At 41.7% G+C, this 19,996-nt stretch overlaps 2 protein-coding genes across 2 annotated transcripts; one reads left to right on the top strand and one right to left on the bottom strand.

Moving 5' to 3' along the window:
* Positions 1 to 5,433: 5,433 nt before the first annotated feature.
* cdca5 (cell division cycle associated 5) lies at positions 5,434 to 7,710 on the bottom strand. The gene is made up of 2 exons (XM_061664554.1): positions 7,079 to 7,710; positions 5,434 to 6,116 (listed from the first exon to the last, which is right to left on the bottom strand). The coding sequence occupies exons 1-2, from the start codon at positions 7,559 to 7,561 to the stop codon at positions 5,862 to 5,864; spliced, it is 738 nt and encodes a 245-aa protein (XP_061520538.1). The 5' UTR covers positions 7,562 to 7,710; the 3' UTR covers positions 5,434 to 5,861.
* A 16-nt stretch (positions 7,711 to 7,726) lies between these two features.
* Positions 7,727 to 19,341, top strand: psmb2 (proteasome 20S subunit beta 2). Its single transcript, XM_061664555.1, has 6 exons — positions 7,727 to 7,941; positions 8,844 to 8,966; positions 9,047 to 9,117; positions 18,666 to 18,828; positions 18,942 to 18,991; positions 19,142 to 19,341. The coding sequence occupies exons 1-6, from the start codon at positions 7,851 to 7,853 to the stop codon at positions 19,238 to 19,240; spliced, it is 597 nt and encodes a 198-aa protein (XP_061520539.1). The 5' UTR covers positions 7,727 to 7,850; the 3' UTR covers positions 19,241 to 19,341.
* Positions 19,342 to 19,996: the final 655 nt, after the last annotated feature.

Genomic DNA, 19,996 nt, shown 5'->3' with positions numbered 1-19,996 from the left:
TAAAACTTTCATCCCGAGTGACTTAAATATTCAAGGGGCCAATTACGGCGCTGTGTATCTCTTTCTCTCATACTCTGGCTGTCCTTAACAAGAGCAGTCAGCGCGCGAGGGAAGGGTGCGTGGCTTAAGGGGTTGGGTGAGAACATCATTATGGAGTGGTCCGGTGGAGGGAGGGAAGGAGTTATAGAGGGGGTGACCCGCCGTCCCTCAATGGGGGAGACGGGGCGCAGCAGGCCTAATGTGAGGCTGTCCAAATGGTGGCATAAGGAGAGGAGAAACAGGAGGTGGACAAACATGTCGTGCAGGTGCAATGGGTGGATGGTGGATGGAGGGATGCTGGGGGGAAAAGAACAGACAGACGAGCCGAGCCGAGTATAGATTTCCCATGCAGATAGTGGGAAGATGTGCGCATCCTGACGAGCGCCGCAAATAGGGTGCACGATTGTCTTGGATGCCTGTGTGGTGTGGGTGTGCGTGCAAGTGTGCGAGTGTATTAGCAGTCGGAGCACTGAAGCCCACAGGCGATTCCTGTGTGAGCCTGCGATAAAGTGGGGGTACAATGGGGGGTGTGGAGGAGGAAGTTAGTTGGTTGGGTGGGAGGCAGGAGGGGGGTGGAGGAGAGTGGAGCGCTTCCTCTGTGCTTTCAAAAAAGCCTCTGGATCATGTCCCCGATGGTCCTTCACTTTCCACACACACACACAGAATTCCTCTTCTCCCCCCCAAACGTCCCACCCTCCCGCTCTCGAAAAGAGTGTCTTGGCAGGGTAATTAAGAATGGCCTCTAAACACAGGCGTAAGGCAGCCACGCTCCAGATGAAAGTAAATGATTAAAATGATTACAGGCTGCGAGATGACGAGCCGGAGTGTGGGGTGGCCGCCGGACATTTGTCAGTAATTAGATAATTAATCTGAATGCAAATGATGAGCCCTAACGAAGCAGTCAAGCTGAACCGGCGACAACTGCCGTGAGTGAAATGGGAAGGAGGGGGAGGAGGGAGGGGGGGGGGGGGGATGAAAAAGGCATGGGAAGGAAAGGGGGAAAACACATCTATATTGAGAGTGTAACACATCCAAAAATCTGCATCAAGACACTCCCAAGCAAAAGGCAGCATTTTTGATTTGGCTTTCTGCTAGTTGACAGCTTCTGTCTCACTCTGTTTGTAGCTTTCGGTGACAGTGACAAGCACACTAAAAATAAAAATATACCAAAAGGCCTCGCGTGAAGCTCTACATGCTCCTCTCCCATGCAGGCAGCTGAAATGTCAAATGAAGGGTACCGACACAATGTGGCACCCGAGGATGGCGCATCCTTAAACGTAAGAGCAAATTGTGGATTTACTCCCTGCATGGCTGCAAACACTCATTATTTTTTCTGCGTTCCACACGTTCATACCTGCTGTCAACTGGTATGAACATCTTACGTGATACTCAGATTTGTTGTATGAAGTGAAGAGGAAGTGATCCATCTCAAACGAGAGATGTGTTGTGTCATTCTGACGACTTTAACATTGACGATAACGATGTTACTGCTACATGTTTGAAATGTCAATGACATAGTGGTGTTTGTCAATTACAATTCCTAAGAGGAAGCCTTAGAAAGGGTAATAAAGTATTCATAAGTTGTTAGTAGCAATGTCATAAACCATTTGTGTTTGTCCTGTATTGTGGATGACTTATTTATTCTTATTCTTATTATCATTATCATGATATGCCACATGCAATCTACAAGGGTCAGTGAACAAGTAATGAGCCCAATTAAATTTAACTTACTAATAATTTACATTTTTCAGTAATGTTTACGGTTTGTAGTTTCAATACTAGTTTGAAGTTTTTTTGTTTTTTTTTAAGTTTTGTTGAAGCTTGTGCTCTTCCTGCGAGCCATTTTGGAAATGACGTCATTGTTGGAGGTCCGTCAGAAGCAGAGAGCTGGGTGCTTCATCCCACATTCCCAAAATCGCTTCATTCAAGACAAAATTGCACAACTCTCAGCCAAAGAAAATTGAGATATAGGCTCCGGTAACCCTAATGAGGGCAAGCAGCCTAGAAAATGGATGGATAATTAAAAATTCACCTCACACTCTGCTGTATTTGTACTTTTTTGATGCACACGACACAGAGGACCAGATCGCACATAAGAATGCAAGGAGAGATGTCAGATTGAAAGGCCGGTGCAAACAAGTTTAAAGCAGATTATTAAATCATTACAAAGTCTTACGAATGATCAATTTATGCACCCAAGCCCACAAGGACACGCTTATTGCACAGTGGTTCACTTCCCTCATATGAAGCACTAATAAACATTCACTGGCCACATCATTAAAATACGCCTGCTCAATCCAATGAGCTCCATTGGAAGTATTGTATCAGATATTCTGCCTTTTAAAAAATATAATAATACTCACTATTTATTGATACTGTCAGAAGGGTACAGTAAAAATGTAACATGTTTCTAGATTTGTTTAAAGTGAGGGGTGTTTCTAACATTTTGACCCTCGCACTGAGGTCAATAATATAACACCATTTAAAAAATCAAAACATTGATCATTTTTGATACAGGTCTCAGATTGAATGTGCAAGTATATCAAATGAAGCGTCCAGTGCGTGCTAAAGATTACACGTTGTTACCTGCTGTGTTTTCTTAATTAAGATTTCCATGTGTTAAAATATAGCCCTCTCCTTGAGCCCGTCCCCTTATTGTGGTGGAGGGGTTTGTGTGTCCCAATGATCCTAGGAGCTAAGTTGTCTGGGGATTCACGCCCCTGGTAGGGTCACCCATGGCAAACAGGTCCTAGGTGAGGGACCAGACAAAGCACGGCTCCAAAAACCCCTATGGCGAACAAAATATATGGATCTAGGTTTCCCTTGCCCGGATGCGGGTCACCGGGGCCCCCCTCTGGAGCCGGGCCCGGAGCACCATGTTCAAGCATAAGGGTGTCCACAAGGACACCCTAGGTCGCCGTTCGATGATCGACTTTGTGGTCGTGTCATCGGACCTGCGGCCGCATGTCTTGGACACTCGGGTGAAGAGAGGGGCGGAGCTGTCAACTGATCATGGAACGGGTAACAGGTGGATCGGTGCAGCGTCTGCAGGGATGCGGATTTTGTATCGATCTGTTGTGGTGAAGAAGGAGCTAAGCCGAATGGTGAAGCTATCAATTTACCGGTCAAATCTACATTCCTACCCTCACCTATGGTCACGAGCTGTGGGCTCACGCCTGAAAGAACAAGATCCCGGATACAAGCGGCCGAAATGAGTTTCCTCCGCAGGGTGTCCGGGCTCTCCCTTAGAGATAAGGTGAGAAGCTCGGTGATCCGGGAGGGGCTCCGAGTAGAGCCGGTGCTCCTCCGCATTGAGAGGAGCCAGATGAGGTGGCTTGGGCATCTGTTTCGGATGCCTCCCGGACGCCGCCCCGGTGAGGTGTTCCGGGCACGTTCCACCGGGAGGAGACCCCGGGGACGACCCAGGAACCGCTGGAGAGATTACGTCTTTCGGCTGGCCTGGGAACGCCTCGGGATCCCCCCGGAAGAGCTGGATGAAGTGGCTGGGGAGACGGAAGTCTGGGCTTCCCTGCTGAGGCTGCTGCCCCCGCGACCCGACCTCAGATAAGCGGAAGACAATGGATGGATGGATGGATGGATAAAATATAGCATTTATCGATGATTGAATGGGCGATAAACAGCTAACGGAAACTACCAAGAATCACATAAAATGACAAGATGGTGTAATTATTATGCATTGTGGACACATTTCCAATTTGTCCTTGAGAAACTATTGATTTAGTGAAGAGGAACTGTCAAATGTCCAATATGCATACGTTCACCACCAGTGATCTAACTGGCTTATCAACTGACAATCATTGTGTTGGCTGAAAAGCAATAGAACTCTCTCATAACACATCTACAGAGAAGAGCTTGGATAAAAAGACTTATATGACAGCGAACCACTCCCCCAGTTAGATCAAATTAAATAACACGTCCGTTTAGCTGCTGAAAGCCTCGAGAGGCAATGTTTTACCTGCCCACTTGTCGTTAAATGAGGACTGATGGCTCACTCATTCAGCGTGACATCATCACTGGAGACCACTGCAGCATGAAGAAATGTAGTATATTTGTCTAACAAGTTGTCTAACAAGTTTCGGCTGTCATTTTCCCACAAGGGACATATATGCGCATTCATTTTATTATAGTATTGAAAGCTGGAACTCCAAAGTTGACCACAAGCTGATTTGTGCCGCCGGTAGGTCTCATTCCAAAACATTATGAATCAGCTGAAATAATCAGTTCCAGTATTGAACTGCTGCCAGCATAAAACCTTCATTAACTGGACATTCATGCGATGCATTCAGCAGTGGTTCTCTACTGTTGTATTGCATTTTCCATTGTCCCGACCCACCTTTATATAAATTAAGAACTACCTGTATAGGTAAGGAATATATATTGTTCAAAAATAGCCTTTGAAAACATTTTGATATCAATTTTTTTAAACATAATATTATATGGTTACATTATTAAGAACCTGAGGATGAACATGGCAACTCAAAAATGAATATAGTCAAATTAAATGTCAAAATTTCACAACATACAGCCATAAAATGTCACTTATATCTCGGCACTGATCCCTTTGTTTTAAGAAATTACAAAATGGTTTATTTTCTTTTAAGGAATAATCAATGTACACAAGTGCAACAGTAACACTTGAACAGACTGAATTACTATGTTGCATACTGTACATGTTAGATAGTACGTTTTTCACAGTTAAAAGGTTCCCAAGTTTTACTACAGTGTGTGTGACATAATGTCATCAAAAATACTCCAACAATCAAGAATTATAGAACACTACACATCTTATTTCTTGTCTCACGGAAGCGAAAGATTGGCTACTCCACCCCATATTCCGGTGGGCCAATTGTGAGCCCGGCCTTCGTTACCATGACACCTTATGACGAGAGTGGCTTCTACTTCAACACTGTGTGTACAGTATGTGGCACGTGGACACATCTGCAAACACACCACGCTCACACAGACTACGACATGCAATCAAGTATCTGCTTCTTGTTGAAAGCTAACACCAATCTGCATCCAACAAAACTTCATTCTGCTCTGGTTACCTTTTGATTTGACAAAGCAGGGCAGCCGCACCTGTGGGGGAGGTGGGCGTTTCTGTATGATAGTGCTCTATGTTCCAAAATACCGAAGCTGCACTAAATTTCAACAATGGCAGAATGGAATGAAACATTTCTTTTCAGTGCAGCATGTCATGTTTTAGTATCTATTTTGTGGCAGGACATGTTTTTGAGTGTGTTGGTCAAGGATTTTTCACACTCAATATTGTTGTAAAATATGGTATTCCACTTGCTACATAATCAAGTGTTGTTGTTGTTTTTATTATATCAAGTCTCCTAGTTGTTATGAAAGAAGCCCGAATAACGTGAACCAGGAATATTTATTTCGGAATAGAACAAATACAACTAATATATTGAGATAATGGCCATATGACATTATGAACAGGTGCTTAAAAGATGTCTGAAGAATTTAACTCTCCGGTCACAGTTTACATGTGACTTTCAACAGATATTATGTAACGTGACTACTGAGCGAAATTACAATTGGGAACCAAAAGTGAAAAAAGACAACAACAAAAAATGTGTACATAACTATTTAGAGAGAAATTATTCCGGAATAACATATTTAACCCTGAGTCACATATCATAATATGATAAACCCTTATGTCAGAATTTACATGACCAGGAACAGAAAAAAGGTAGAACATATGAAAAAACACAATACTCAGTAGCCTATCTTTAAACACAACAAGCTAAGAGATTTCTTCTGTTCAGTGTTTGTCAGTCTCCATGTTTATTTCACTCGACGACCAACTCAAACTGTTCAGCCTCCTGGAACTCGGCGTTCATCTTGGCCGAAAGCACGTCCAGCTCCGTGACGTCAATCTGCTGCAACTTCCTCCGGCTCTTCTTCTTCTTCTCCTTCACCAATGCCACCCCGGGGATGTTGAGATCCGGAACGCAGTCTTCGGTGTCCAAAATGAATGAGCTGGGGCCCGATGCGATACTTGAAACCTCCAGAGCCACCTTGCCTCGCCCGCCTCTTCGCCTCACCTAGAGATGTCAAAATGGATTAATCGTAATTGATCATCAAATTAATCGACAACTATTTTGAGAATTGATTAACCTTTTTGAGTCACCGTTCAACTTAAAATTCTCAAAATCCTCTTATTTCAGCCTCTGAACAGTATATATTGTAGGATTTCTGTAGTCCTCCATAAAAGCAGACTGATTACCTTTTGTGTTTAATCAATATGAGACATTTGCAAACATCCGCTTTAACTTTGGAAAACAGTGGTCAACATTTCCTCCCATTTTTCTGAAATGTTATGGACCAAAACTGAATTATCAATTAAAAAAATAAATATTAAAAAATAAAAATTGAAAAATTAGGGCCGTTCGATACCACTTTTTTTTCAAGCCGATACCTGAACAAGTATTCACTCTTCAGTACTCACCGATACCGAGTACTAATACCACTAGTACTGTGGATACATTAAATTATTAACACAATGACAGATTATTGTGAACAAAGACCTCTGACACACATGATTGACTGACATGTCAAACCAATGTACTGTAGTGCCAACTCATGGCGATTTTACTCGATATCAGATTTTTTTTTTTTGCCTTAAGTATCAGTGGCTGGTATTGGCGGCCTTCACAAGTGCCGGATAACTTGAAATAAGACTGATAGCCTTTTACTGATACCTGGTATCAGTAAATGCCTATCCGAGAAAAAATAAATCAGTTTAATCTATTATGAAAACATTTATTGCAGTCGTTGCAAGAATAACCTGTAATTGGCATGTACAAAATATCTCCCTCTTGTGTGATATCGCTTAATTGTTGCCTATTTGCTTTTGTTCAATAATTAAACAACACCAAATAAACAACAATAATCCCTTATTAAACAGTAATAGGAAAAAAAAATATTTTGCAACTAAGTTTAATGCAAATATTTTTTTCCGATTATTCGATTCAATACTCTTCAATACTGAAAGCCCCAGGCCCACCTCGGGAGTCTGCAGCATCTCAAAACCGAAAAGAGTCTCTCGGGAGTCGGGGCTGTTGAAGGATTTATCGCTGATTCTGGTGTAGGAGCGACGCACTTTTTGCGACCACACCGCGTCGCTCAGGTCCTCTGCTGGCTGCTGTGGACGACGCTGGCCCGGCGTTGGTGGTGACAGGATCGGTGAGGGCACGGCGACCTTCTTCTTTGCACTGGAGGACCGCCGGCTCACCCGGACAGGACCAGGAGTGGAAATCTTTTGCCTTTTCTGTTGGCCTTCGTCTGGCCGCTTTGGCGTGTTTTCTTTATTGTGCTCAGATGCAGGAGTTGTTTTCCTGGGCGCTATCTTCCTGACAGTAATGGACCGCTTGACGGGAACATTACTGTCATGCGCCATGTTGTTGTTTTCAGCATTTACCAAGGAAGGAGTCAGCCGTGGGGACCGCCTTCGCTGCGAAGAGTCGTTTAGTTTATTAGAATCCGCCATCGTCTTCTGGCTCGGGGGTGTTCGGTCGATCAACAGATCACCTAAAAGAAGTTATTCACTTTTTAGAGTAGAACAAGGCGAAAAGTGTACAGTATGGTGATACACTGCAAGAAAAGTCCGCTCTAAATGCCCGCCTTAGTCGAGTGCAAAATACGTCATCCGTGTTTCCGGTGACGAGTGAACCCTGCGCCTTCTATTTGCAACTTTTGCTGTGTAATCTGACCAAGCGAGGCTAGAACGCGTCTTTTCTATTTAATACTCGCTATTAATCTAGCTCTTCTAATACAGAATGGAATATTTAATCGGTATACAGGGACCGGATTATGTCGTCGTCGCTGCCGACAATGTCGCAGTCAACAGCATCGTTCAATTGAAACAAGGTATATGCCAGTGTGTTAGCTTAGCATTGCCACCCGGCTAAAATTGTCTTCTTAACATGCTAAAAGATTAGAAAAAGTTAATGTATTAAACCAAGCTACTGTGCGTCTAGCATGAAATGTATTTTTGAGTGTTTGACGTTAGCTTCTGTTTGCGATGAAAGTGCTCTGAAAGCTAAAAATGTCCCTCTTATGAATGACTGTTTAGTTCCTTTTTTGCCGTCTTCCATGTGGCTTTTACAATTTATAGATGTATGTATGTGATATAATAAAACAATACATAATCTCTTATCTGAATAGTGTCGTTCGACACATTTGTGCAAAAATATGAACGAAAGTGAAAGTATTTCTATAAACCGGGGGTGTCAAACTTGTTTTCATTACGGGTCACGTATGATATACAGTCATGGATAAATAAATATTAGACCACCATCGTTTCTTCAATTTCGGGTTCCTTGTAATGGCCGGAGTCACTAAAAGGTGCATTACCTTAAGAATTGAATGAGCATGACAAAAATGTAGCTGATTCTATAATTCTTTATGTACTATTTGACATCCTTTAACTTAATGCCAAACTTCAACAGCTTACTTTTTTTCTGTCCTCTTTTAAGAGATGTATGATGTACATCTTCTACAAAAAGAAATAAAAGACGTACATTGTGTTTGCACTGCCCAGTTCTTTTCCCCCGTGTTACACAGACTGTCACATTTGTGTGATTGCATTTCCAATGAAATAACAAGTTAGACATTCTTCCCAAAGCATATCGCTAGCCATCATTATTTTATGACGGATCACTAGTTTTCAACTGTCAAGTCAAGAAGAAAGCGTGACAAGTGATAATTATGAAAAATGTTAATGAGATGGACTTAGTTTATTGTAGTTAATTGCTCTCCTCATGTTTCAGACGATGACAAAATGTTCAAACTAAGCGAGAAGATCTTGCTGCTGTGTGTGGGAGAGGCAGGAGACACGGTACAGTTTGCAGAGTACATCCAGAAGAATGTTCAGCTCTACAAAATGAGAAACGGTAAACTCTTAAAATTGGATTATAAGTATACTTGAAGAAGGTCTTGGTTGAAGTTCATTTTGAAATGTTCGGTTTTGCAGGCTATGAACTCAGCCCAGCAGCCGCAGCAAACTTCACGAGAAAGAACCTCGCAGAGTACCTTCGAAGCAGGGTAAACATACACAGCAATCTCAAGATACATATTTTTGTGTAAAAGAAATGCAAGGCTTCCAGATCATTGTATTCTGTTTTTATTTATGTTTAACACAACGTCCCAACTTCATTGGAATTTGGGTTGTACATTGAACAATTATGATTTTATAATTGAGTCAAAGTATTGAGGGTTTGAAATGAGGTGTTTAAATATGCTGGGAATTCCACATTAAATTGCCATGTCACACTTTTACGATTTGTTGTCACTGTTAGGTTTCAGCCGGCATGACTGATTAGCACATCTGCCTCACAGTTCTGGGGACTGGGGTTCAAATCCCGGCCCCGCCTGTGTGGAGTTTGCATGTACTCCCCGTGCCTGGGTGGGTTTTCTCTGGTTTCCTCCCACATCCCAAAAACATGCGTGGTAGGTTGATTGAAGACTCTAAATTGCCCGTAGGTGCGAGTGTGAGTGCGAATGGTTGTTTGTTTCTGTGTGCCCTGCGATTGGCTGGCGACCGGTTCAGAGGTGTGCCCCGCCTCCTGCCCGAGGATAGCTGGTATTGGCTCCAACGGCCCGCGACCCTGGTGAGGATGAGCGGTGTGGAAAATGGATGTTAGGTTTCAAAACAATAAGTCTGAAATTAGTTTTACAGATTGTTAGTTTGACATTCAAGGTCATTGGATATACCTGTAGTGTACAAAGAGTATTTTATTGATCATCTTAAAAGATCACTGTACTTTGTACAGTGTCTCTAAAGTATAACTGGAAACGATGTTGAAAGAAAGTTTCTGTTGTAAAGCACCACATTTGTAATTTACCAGTCTTGGCTCCAACCGTTGTGTGACAGCAGCAGCCCCCAATTTTTTTGCTCCACAGATTGGTTTTGCCTAAACCATTATTTTGATTGACCGGCATAAAAAATAAAATAGATATTAAAAATCCAACTCTTTCTTACTCCGAATGTACAGTCCCCCCCCAAAAAAAGTATTGGAACATCAAGGTCAATTCCTTTGTTTTTGTTGTACACTGAATACATTTGGGTTTCAGATCAAAAGATGAATATGAGACAAAAGTTCAGAATTCCAGCTTTTATTTCATGGTATTTACATCTAGCTGAATTAAACAACTCAGGACAGAGTATCTTTTGTTTGAAGCCACCCACCTTTCAAGTGAGCAAAAGTATTGGAACACACATTATTAAATGAACTTAAAGTGAATAACATTTAATATTTGGTGGCATAGCCCTTATTTGCAATAACTGCATCAAGCCTGCGACCGAATGACTTCACCAGACTTGCATTCTTCATTTGAAATGCTTTTCCAGGCCTTTACTGTAGCCTCTTTCAGTTGTTGTTTGTTTCTGGGGTTTCGCCCGTCAATCTCCTCTTCAGGAGGTAAAATGCATGCTTTATTTGGTTCAGGTCCAGTGATTTGACTTGGCCAGTCTAAGACCTTCCACTTTCTACCCCCGATGAAGTCCTTTGTTGTGTTGGCAGTGTGTTTTGGGTCATTGTCTTGTTGCATGATGAAGCTTCTTCCGATTAGTTTGGATGCATTTTTCTGTAAATTGCCACACAAAGTGGTTTTGTAGACTTCAGAACTCATTCTTCTACTACCATCATGAGTTACATCATCAATAAAGACTAGTGACCCCGTTTCAGAAACAGCCATGCAAGTTCAAGCCATGACAATACCTCCACCGTGCTTCACAGATGAGCTTGTGTGTTTTGGATCATAAGCAGATCCTTTCTCCATAATTTGGCCTTTCCATCACTTTGGAAGAGGTTAATCTTGGTCTCATCAGTCCATAAAACTTTTGTTCCAAAGCTTTTGTGGCTCATCTCGGTACTACTTTGCAAAATCCAATCTGGCGTTCCGATTCTTCTTGCTGATGAGTGGTTTGAATCTTGTGATATGGCCTGTATATTGCTTCTCTCGAAGTCGTCTTCGAACAGTGGATTGTGATACCGTCACCCCTGCCCTGTGGAGGTTGGCAGTGATGTCATTGACTGTTGTCTTTGGGTGTTTCTTCACAGCTCTCACAATGTTTCTGTCATCAACTGCTGTTGATACCCTTGGCTGACCTGTTCGATGTCTGTTGCTCAGTACACCAGTACTTTCTTTCTTTTTCAGGACATTTCAAATAGTTGTATTGGCTACGCCCAATGTTTATCCAATAGCTCTGATCCATTTTCCCTCTTCTCTCAGCTTCAAAATGGTTTGTTTTACTCCCATAGACAGCTCTCTGGTCTTCATGTTTGCTTAACAGCAAATGCAGTTTTCACAGGTGAAACCCAAAGCAAAAAAACAAGCACTATCTAATGTTTAAGCAATATATCTAAAAGGCAACACCTGAGCAACTAGAAACACCCATCAGTTGCATGTTCCAGTACATTTGCTCACTTGGAAAAGTGTGTGGGTTCAAACAAAAGGCGCTCTGTCCTGAGTTGTTTAACACATCCAGATGTAAATCCCATGAAATATAAGATGGAATTCTGAACGTTTGTCTCATATTCATCTTTTGATCCGAAACTGTGTAATGTGTTCATTATCAGTATTCAGTTGGTAGTCATATGGATAATGAGTGGTTCTCTGCCTCCTTCAAATTCCATATATGTGATGCTTTTGGTCAGTGCTTTATGGAAGTGTTCTATTGAGATAAACACACTAATACAGGTGATACAAAATGTGTTCAAGTCATGAATAATGGGTAAAATATTTCGTTTATATTGGGTCTGTATGTGCATGTATAATTACCAATTAGTCTAATTCTTTGTTTTAATTAAATTTCTCAACGCACACCAAATTATGCAACCAAAGATAAATAAACAAAACATTTTAGCTCATTTTGATGATGAAGTTTGACATACGTCGGTTGCAGACATTTCTCCCTTTGAGACCTCGTGCAAATACCTGAGCCCGCCCTGAGTCATTTTTGGTTCTGAATTTAACATAACAGATAGTTGTAACACAAGACCAGGTCTAGTGCCTGAGGTTAAGTCAATGTATAGCAAATGTTCAAATTGTTGAAGTTGGTTCACGTTTCTGTTTGAAATAAATTTTCTTACTCAATTTAAATTTAAATAGTAAATATTTAAAAAACACAGAGGCTGGTCATTTGCAGATGTCGTGACTCTTGTGCTAATTTGTTAAGAGTTGTGCAGCTGCTTCCTTTCACAATAGCAGAAGGGTGAAAATAATTACAAAAAACAATTAGTGTGGTCGGGAAGGGAATGTGGGACACATCGAGCCAGGGATAGGGGTGGGGTAGCGCAAGGAGGGGAGTGGAGGGAGGCTGTTGGTGTCCCAGGGGAGACAACGTATACTCAGTAGACCCACGCTCTACAGACTGGCGTGTGAGAACCAGTAGGAGTCAATGTACGCATGACTTAAAATTCTCCAGTACAGCTGGGCATTACTGTATCACTGTAAATGGTGTCATATTGCTTGTCTAAATAATGGTAAATAGATAGATAAGATAAATGATCCTTGTATCTAATAATTAAAATATCATTCAATATAATGTCGAGTTTAAATGTTACATTACATATCCTTGGGTAACTATGTCAATTGCAGCAAACAATGAAACATCGGTGGAGGACCACATACTTGGCTATCACAAGTTAGACTCGCTCCTGGGACAGTTTTTTAAATTAACCTTTGTATTGCATCGATCTCAGCCTCTCTCATAATGGCTTCTTATTTTAGTTACAAGTTAAAGGTGCAAATCAGTTGTTGCCTTGCTTTGTTTTTATTTGTATAATACAGCTGTGGTGTGAGATCTAATCACCATTTAATGCCATGTGTGAAAATGTAATTGTATCAGTTGGGGCGCAGTAGTGTTGAGAAGGTTAACATTGGATGAACTTCTTGAAAAGTAGCTATATAATGAAATTCAACTCAATCAACAACTTTGAAAATTGGAGCCTATAATTTAAAATCATTTTCATGAAGGATCTATACATACCCAAGCTGAATTTTGTTTTTTAGTTCTCCAAGCTAGACGTATACTCATAAACCATACTAAAATATTCTTATAAACTGCAGTATATTTACGGCCATTTTTGTGGTTGAAGGCCTTCAGCACAGTGCAAAATCGTACCGTACCAGCGAGACTGTGTAATATGCCAACTATTTAATCAAATAAATAAACACTTCATGGAAGAGTGCAGTGTCATGGCAGTACCTGTAAACAAGAACCTTTTTTTATTATTCTGTTTTTGGTTCTCTTCACATTCAATTGGTTCTTTTGTAACCTGGATGGAAGCTGACCAGTCTCTCTGACGTAGTGTGTCAAGCTCCACCCTCCACAAACTTACTGACGCATACTGAACATACTACAACTGGCTCCCCAACAAACAAGGAAATAAAAGTTGTTATTATGGAACTCTATACAATCAAAATGAAATTGTATAAAATGCATACTGTACAAAACTACTCAGTGGAAACAAGGCTATAGCCAAACAAAAATCATTCTCAAATAGTTTGCACATGCAAAGGGGGCTTCAGGATCATTTGTATTCAGTCAAGGTTAGAAAATGTTGAGCAGAAGAGCATTTTTATTCATGTCTTGTCATCCGCTGCAAGGGAATCTTTATTTTTGTGCCTCTTGGTTACGACTTTGGCTTTGTGAGCACAGGATTTATCAATGCTGCGTTCTCAGGAGTGCTGAGAAACCAAATCCAAAGCATTTTTTTTTCCCAACCAGCATCCCACACCTTCCTCCAGCTATGTTTCCTCACACATTCAACAACCTCCAGAGTATCCGGACATTTGCAAATTATGTTGGATAAACAGTTTTTTCAGTTTTTTCCCCGCAGTCCGTCTTCAGTATAAGGTCTTTAAGATGTAGAACATCAATATTTCATGATCAGGTTTTTATTTTTAATTTTTATTTTTTTAGTAGTATTGGAAATGATAACCACATTTTAAAAAAAGTAGCTGTAAATTGTTACAACTCCTCCTTCTTTTTAGTCTACATCTGCCTAAATCTGCATCATGAACTACACTAATGAAGTCTTGAGTTTAAGATGGTTGCTGGAACAAAACATCATTAAGTATCGATTTATTTGAAGCTGCCTGTATTCCTAACCTTTTGTTCAGTTGATGTCTGGGCAACTGTCCCAGATATTTTAGAATTGGTTTTAATTAATTTGATTAAATCACAGCAGATTAATATCTAGCCAGAGCAAAAAGAGGATTTATCAAGATAATGATTTGTTTTGTATCCCAATTGTTTTCTCCTTGATCCTCAAGTCATCTTTTGAGTGCACCCCCTCCCCCACCCCCAAATGATCACAGCACTGCCAGCGTATCCGAACCCCTAGGTTAAAAACTACTGGCTGATAAATTAATCAGTGCTATATTGTTAATTCGTATGGCCTTATTCCCGCAGGATACATTCCAGATGAGTTCTATAGACTGAAAGATGTCATACTCCAGTGGCTGGCGACCACCGGGAGGTGTAGTTAACGCTCGTCAGCAGAGCACGTCTGAATGGAGGAAGCCAAACTTGGTTCACATAGAACAGTGCTTACCAACCTGCCGTCCAGGAAAACAACTTTGCGGCGTTATTAACCTCTGGAGAACTGCATTTACTCCAGCTTCAGCGAGCAGGGATATTGAGAGAGGAGCGAAACAAGGAAAAAATTGGCGGTAAACATAATCACCGGAGGCCTTGAGAAGTCTGCATCAGTAATGAGGCCCAGAATTCAACACAGAGCCAAAGAAGAAGTTCAAAGCGGATGGGCCGTCAAATCTCATCTTCTGTTGCGTTTTGGAGCTTTGTCGTTGTATTGAATAGACAAGTACAGAATTATAGCGCACTCAGAGGCACCTGTCCTTTACTTGGCTGTAATGGTCGCCATCCTCTGTGGGTCAATATTAAATCCTCTGTCTGAAACTTCAACATTTTGTTTTGTTTTTTTGCCAAGTGTTACCTATCCACAAAGGTGTTTGAAAGCTGTTTGAAATCAGTATTTTGCTTTTATTCTGCATGTAACTAGAAAGGTACTGAGCAGAGGAAATGTGTTGTTCTTGTAGAAATTAGTAGTTTTTGCGTGAGTCGACTATCCATCCATCCATTTTCTGAGCCGCTTCTCCTCACTAGGGTCACGGCGTGCTGGAGCCTATCCCAGCTATCATCGGGCAGGAGGCGGGGTACACCCTGAACTGGTTGCCAGCCAATTGCAGGGCACATACAAACAAACAACCATTCGCACTCACATTCACACCTACGGGAAATTTAGAGTCTCCAATTAATGCATGTTTTTGGGATGTGGGAGGAAACCGGAGTGCCCGGAGAAAACCCACGCAGGCACGGGGAGAACATGCAAACTCCACACAGGCGGGGCCGGGAATTGAACTCCGGTCCTCAGAACTGTGAGGCTGACGCTCTAACCAGTCGGCCACTGTGAGTCTACTAACTAACCGTAAAACAAACTCACAAATGGCGATCCAAGCCACCTTGTTCGCTGCGATTAGCAGAGCAGATTGTTGTTTTGAATTGACAGTGATTAACAGCAGTTGTAGCAATTAAACATGATATTCGAATACTTAGGGGAACTGTTGGATTTTAGGTCACCCCCAACAGTGATCAAAGATTACACTTTCGTTATTAGATTGCTGCAGTAACCTGTTCTGTAAGGTCACAGCAACAGTTAGCCTCTGCGCGGCGACGTTCTACAGCTGGGCCCATGTGTGTTGGTGATAAATTTCTAACACGGCCACACAATGGGTACAAATAATTACTGGCACCATATTGCACACAGCTCGCTGGCTCCTGCACAGATGAACAATTAATACAGCAGATTGAGGAGAAATGCCAATAAAGAGAACATGCCCGGGGGCAGGGTGCAAAAACAGGGGGAGAGAGGAGCAGTCGACAGGAAGGGAGGAAGGAAGAGCTGGAACTTGGAAGAAGATTTTGATCACTGGCGCATTGTTTCATTCCTATCTGATTTTTCCAAAATATAATTAGTTGAGGTTTGGAAGGTGAAAGGTGGCAGCTATCATAAACTACTAGTGCCAGGAACCAGGTTGGGCAAATGTATCTTTCCTAACCCTATCTCTTCCAACCTACTGGGGCTGGGGGAAATGTACCAAGGAAGCATAGCACACATTCAGCCGTTTGTCTTGTTTGTATGTGCATTCATACGCGTGTGTGTGTGTGGGGGGGGGGATGACGATCAGATGATGCATATTGTTTTGTTAATGTGAATCTAGGTGTGAGTTCAGGTGGCGGGGTTAACAAGGTGCCTTTGAGGTGACATGGGAAGGTTATTTTGATGCCAGGTCCGTATTATTGTGACATTGTAACCAGTGAGGCAGGTGTCAGGTGGGTGGGGGTGATGCCACTGGGGGCGTTCAGAGGCTCACAGAGGAGTAAAAGCGCATATACAAAGACAGATGCATGCACGTTATTCAGCCGTACCTGTTGTGTATATACACACACACACACACACAGAGTTCTGCTTTCGAGTGAGTGAATGTGTGTGTTTGTGCGGGGGCATCGTTAACACTCTCACTAAAGCCCACTCCTCAGGGGATATAACAATCATCCCCCTCGTGGCAAATATAACGCCAACACAAGTCACAGAAATAAGCAGGTCAAATGTGAGCTAAATTGAAATGACAGGGCAGGTGTTTAGATTGTATGTGTATGAATCACCTCGCTGCAAGAGAGCGTAATATTGTTTTGTTTTTCTATTTGGTGCTAATCAAAAACTCTCTTTGTCTGTCAAGCATTTAGGCTTCAAGATGTTTTGAAGCCCTCCAAATTGTGTTTTGCTTTAATTGAGGAAAGAAATTAGTGTACTGGAGGGAGAGAAGAAGCCGGAAGCGTGGAAGATGTAATTTCTAAAGATGGAGAGGGGGTGCAAGAGAAACGACTAGAAGTTTTTAATGAGCCCTGGCGTGACTCGGGGGCTCGGGGTGAAGGCAGTGGGAGAGGGTAGGCGAGGAGGGGGCGAGCGAAGAAATGAAGGAGGGTGGGTGCGATGGAGAGGGCAACAGGGGTGCTGACTTCAAGCAGATGTCACACTGCAAGTGACTAACCCCCCCCCAACAAACACACACACACACTTGCACAGGCACACTTTTGCCCCATGTCCCTCTGTCACCCCCTCATCCGCCTTCTTTAGGAGTGGCTTACCTTTGAACATTTTGAACTGAAACCAGATAACGGTCATGTGGGCATTTTGGAGCCTGAAAACTGGAATTGAAAGTTTTTGAAAATAACAAACTGTTGCCCCTGAGATTGGGTGTAGCCCACATTTCACCCAAAGTCAGCTGGGATAAGATCCAGTTCACACTAATTAGGTCCAAACACTGTAGAAAATGTATGGAAATCCTCGTAAGCCATCTAAAACGTTGAAGTTTACTTTGTCAATATAGAACAAGCCAGCATACCCTAAGAAAGAATAATCGGAGGGATTCAGGGCTGCTGATGATAATGTCACTTCTGGGCGGAATCCTCACATCAACAAAATCAATACTTTTCAGGAAATCTTGATTGACTTACCAAACACAGCATCATTCAATTTGGTATTATATTGCTGTCATATACTGTTGCACACGAACACAACACCACCCCAAAATCATGTTTAATCACTAATTTAATCTGATTTTAAAAAATCGCTAATTTATTACGCTGACCCCCCCCCCGACCAGATAAAAATACTTTAATACTTCACAAACGCAAACGTCTGTGCTTACATCATCTTCCCGAACTCTTTTTCAAAAGTCTTGAAACCATGAATGATAAATAAAACGATGAGCTGGCTAAATAGTGAATAATGAATCTGCATGCAACTTTGTGGCAGACCACTTCCTTTTGCACTGAAACATTACAGTGATCAATTTTAAAACAGGCTCACCCAAATGTATCAAACCTAACTATTTTCAGTTGTTCTTTTCAACAACAGCAACAAAACAAATCCAGACTTTAAATCTTGTGGAAACAAAATGCCACACGGCTCCCACAGAATGAAGAGGCGGAGTTTTACAACACTTCTTAGAGATCTGAGCGTTCAAGAGAGTTAATAGATTTGTTGTCAAGCTATTTTCAACACTAAATTGGTTAATAATTTGTAAAAATCACAGACGATGTGCCCAACGGTGAAGATTTGTTTTTTGAAAGACTGGAACTTATCTTAAGCACATTTAAGTTCAAGAAGAGGCACCACAAGTAAGGTTTTCTTTGATGGACTGTCTGTAGTTGTTTCCAATAGCTGACTTACTTTAATACAGATAGCAGGACCATAGATGGATAGACAGGCATACTGACTCAAGTTGAATGCGTTTCTGTTGGTCTCCAAGAAAGTGACCACTTTGGCCTTGATGCACTGAAAATGCAATTACGATATTCTCTTTAAGAAACAGTTTGTTGCATTTCTCCACAATTGATTCTTTATGGATGAACTTCACGTCTTTTCATGGTTATTTAAAGCTGTAGTCGTTTATCGCAGCTGAGCAGAAATACTCAAGGCTGCAGTCAAATATTTCGACACGGGATCTCCAATTTGTAAGGCGAACGCTGACTCTCCTTCATGCTCTCCATTCTTCAGACACCATATCAAGTCAACTTGTTGCTGGCGGGCTTCGACGACGCAGACGGCCCAGGTCTCTACTACATGGACTACCTGTCCTCGCTGGCCAAGGCCCCGTTCGCCGCCCACGGCTATGGAGCCTTCCTCACTCTGTCCATCCTTGACCGCTACTACAGACCCGGTGTGTGTTAGAGTCACTCTTTCTCACTGCTAAACACAAAAGCTAATATTTTTTTATTATAATATTATTATTTCCACAATTCATCAACTTGTCCTTGATTTTCTTTCTTTTAGATCTGACCAGAGATGAAGCAGTGGATATCTTGAAGAAGTGCATTGAAGAAGTAAGTTGTTGTTATACATTTCGCTCAGCTTTCGATATCATAACTTTAGGAAAAAATAGTAGATAATTGCAATTTCTCAATTGATTAGGTTTCACATTACATGTTCACTTGATTTGTTCTGATCTCACTGTTGTTTCTCCCTGCCCCTAGCTGAACAAGCGTTTCATCCTGAACCTTCCCTCCTTCACTGTCCGTTTGATTGACAAGGATGGCATCCATGACCTGGAGAAGCTTTCTCCCACCAAGTGACCGTTCCCTGCTTAGCTACCAGCAATCACAACCTTTTTTTTCTACCACTGACCTCCTTGTTCTTTCTGTTCAAATAAAAAGTGACGCGCAGTTGAGATATACGCTCTTTGTCCCTGTGGTGCTTTTCTGTATGCTCTCTAGTTTACTCATCTGCAACATGGAACGAGAACACGCTCCTGGCTGTGTACTTTTGCACTTGAATTCAGTTATTGTGCAATGGACACTTGCTCATGGTTGTGCAGATGGAAAAAAACAAAAACAAAAAAACATGTAAATAGAGGGCAGAAAGGCAAAGTGACCAAAAGCATTTTAGAAATAAAACTGCTTAAGCTTTTATGTTGATTTATGATGGATAGGTGTATCACATGAACCTTAGGAACATGGGCATGAATGTAGTTGTTTACATTACTGGCATATGATTTGGATAGTCTACTGGAGTGCTTTAGGTGTATTTGAAGGAAATATTTATTCTGAGGTGATGAAACCATAAATGCATGTTTGAAAACACAATGGGGTCAATAACCTTGAATTTAATTCCCTTCAGTAGACCTTAGACCTCCACCAGTACTGTGCCATCCCGTTTTAAATTGTACATTATTGATCACCATTTGTGCTTAATAAGATTTATGCAATAAATTACAGATGAATAAAGTTTTAATGGGTTCACTTAAACAACCTCCAAAACAGGAGCACAGGTGGAGCTTTATCCTGAACACAGCCACATCCCCGGTTATAAGATGGTGTATACACTTGTGC

Source organism: Phycodurus eques, chromosome 20 (assembly GCF_024500275.1).
Source record: "Phycodurus eques isolate BA_2022a chromosome 20, UOR_Pequ_1.1, whole genome shotgun sequence".
Lineage (NCBI taxonomy): Eukaryota > Metazoa > Chordata > Actinopteri > Syngnathiformes > Syngnathidae > Phycodurus > Phycodurus eques.
Note: the sequence above shows the minus strand (reverse complement) of the source record. Positions and strands in the feature narration are given on the sequence as shown.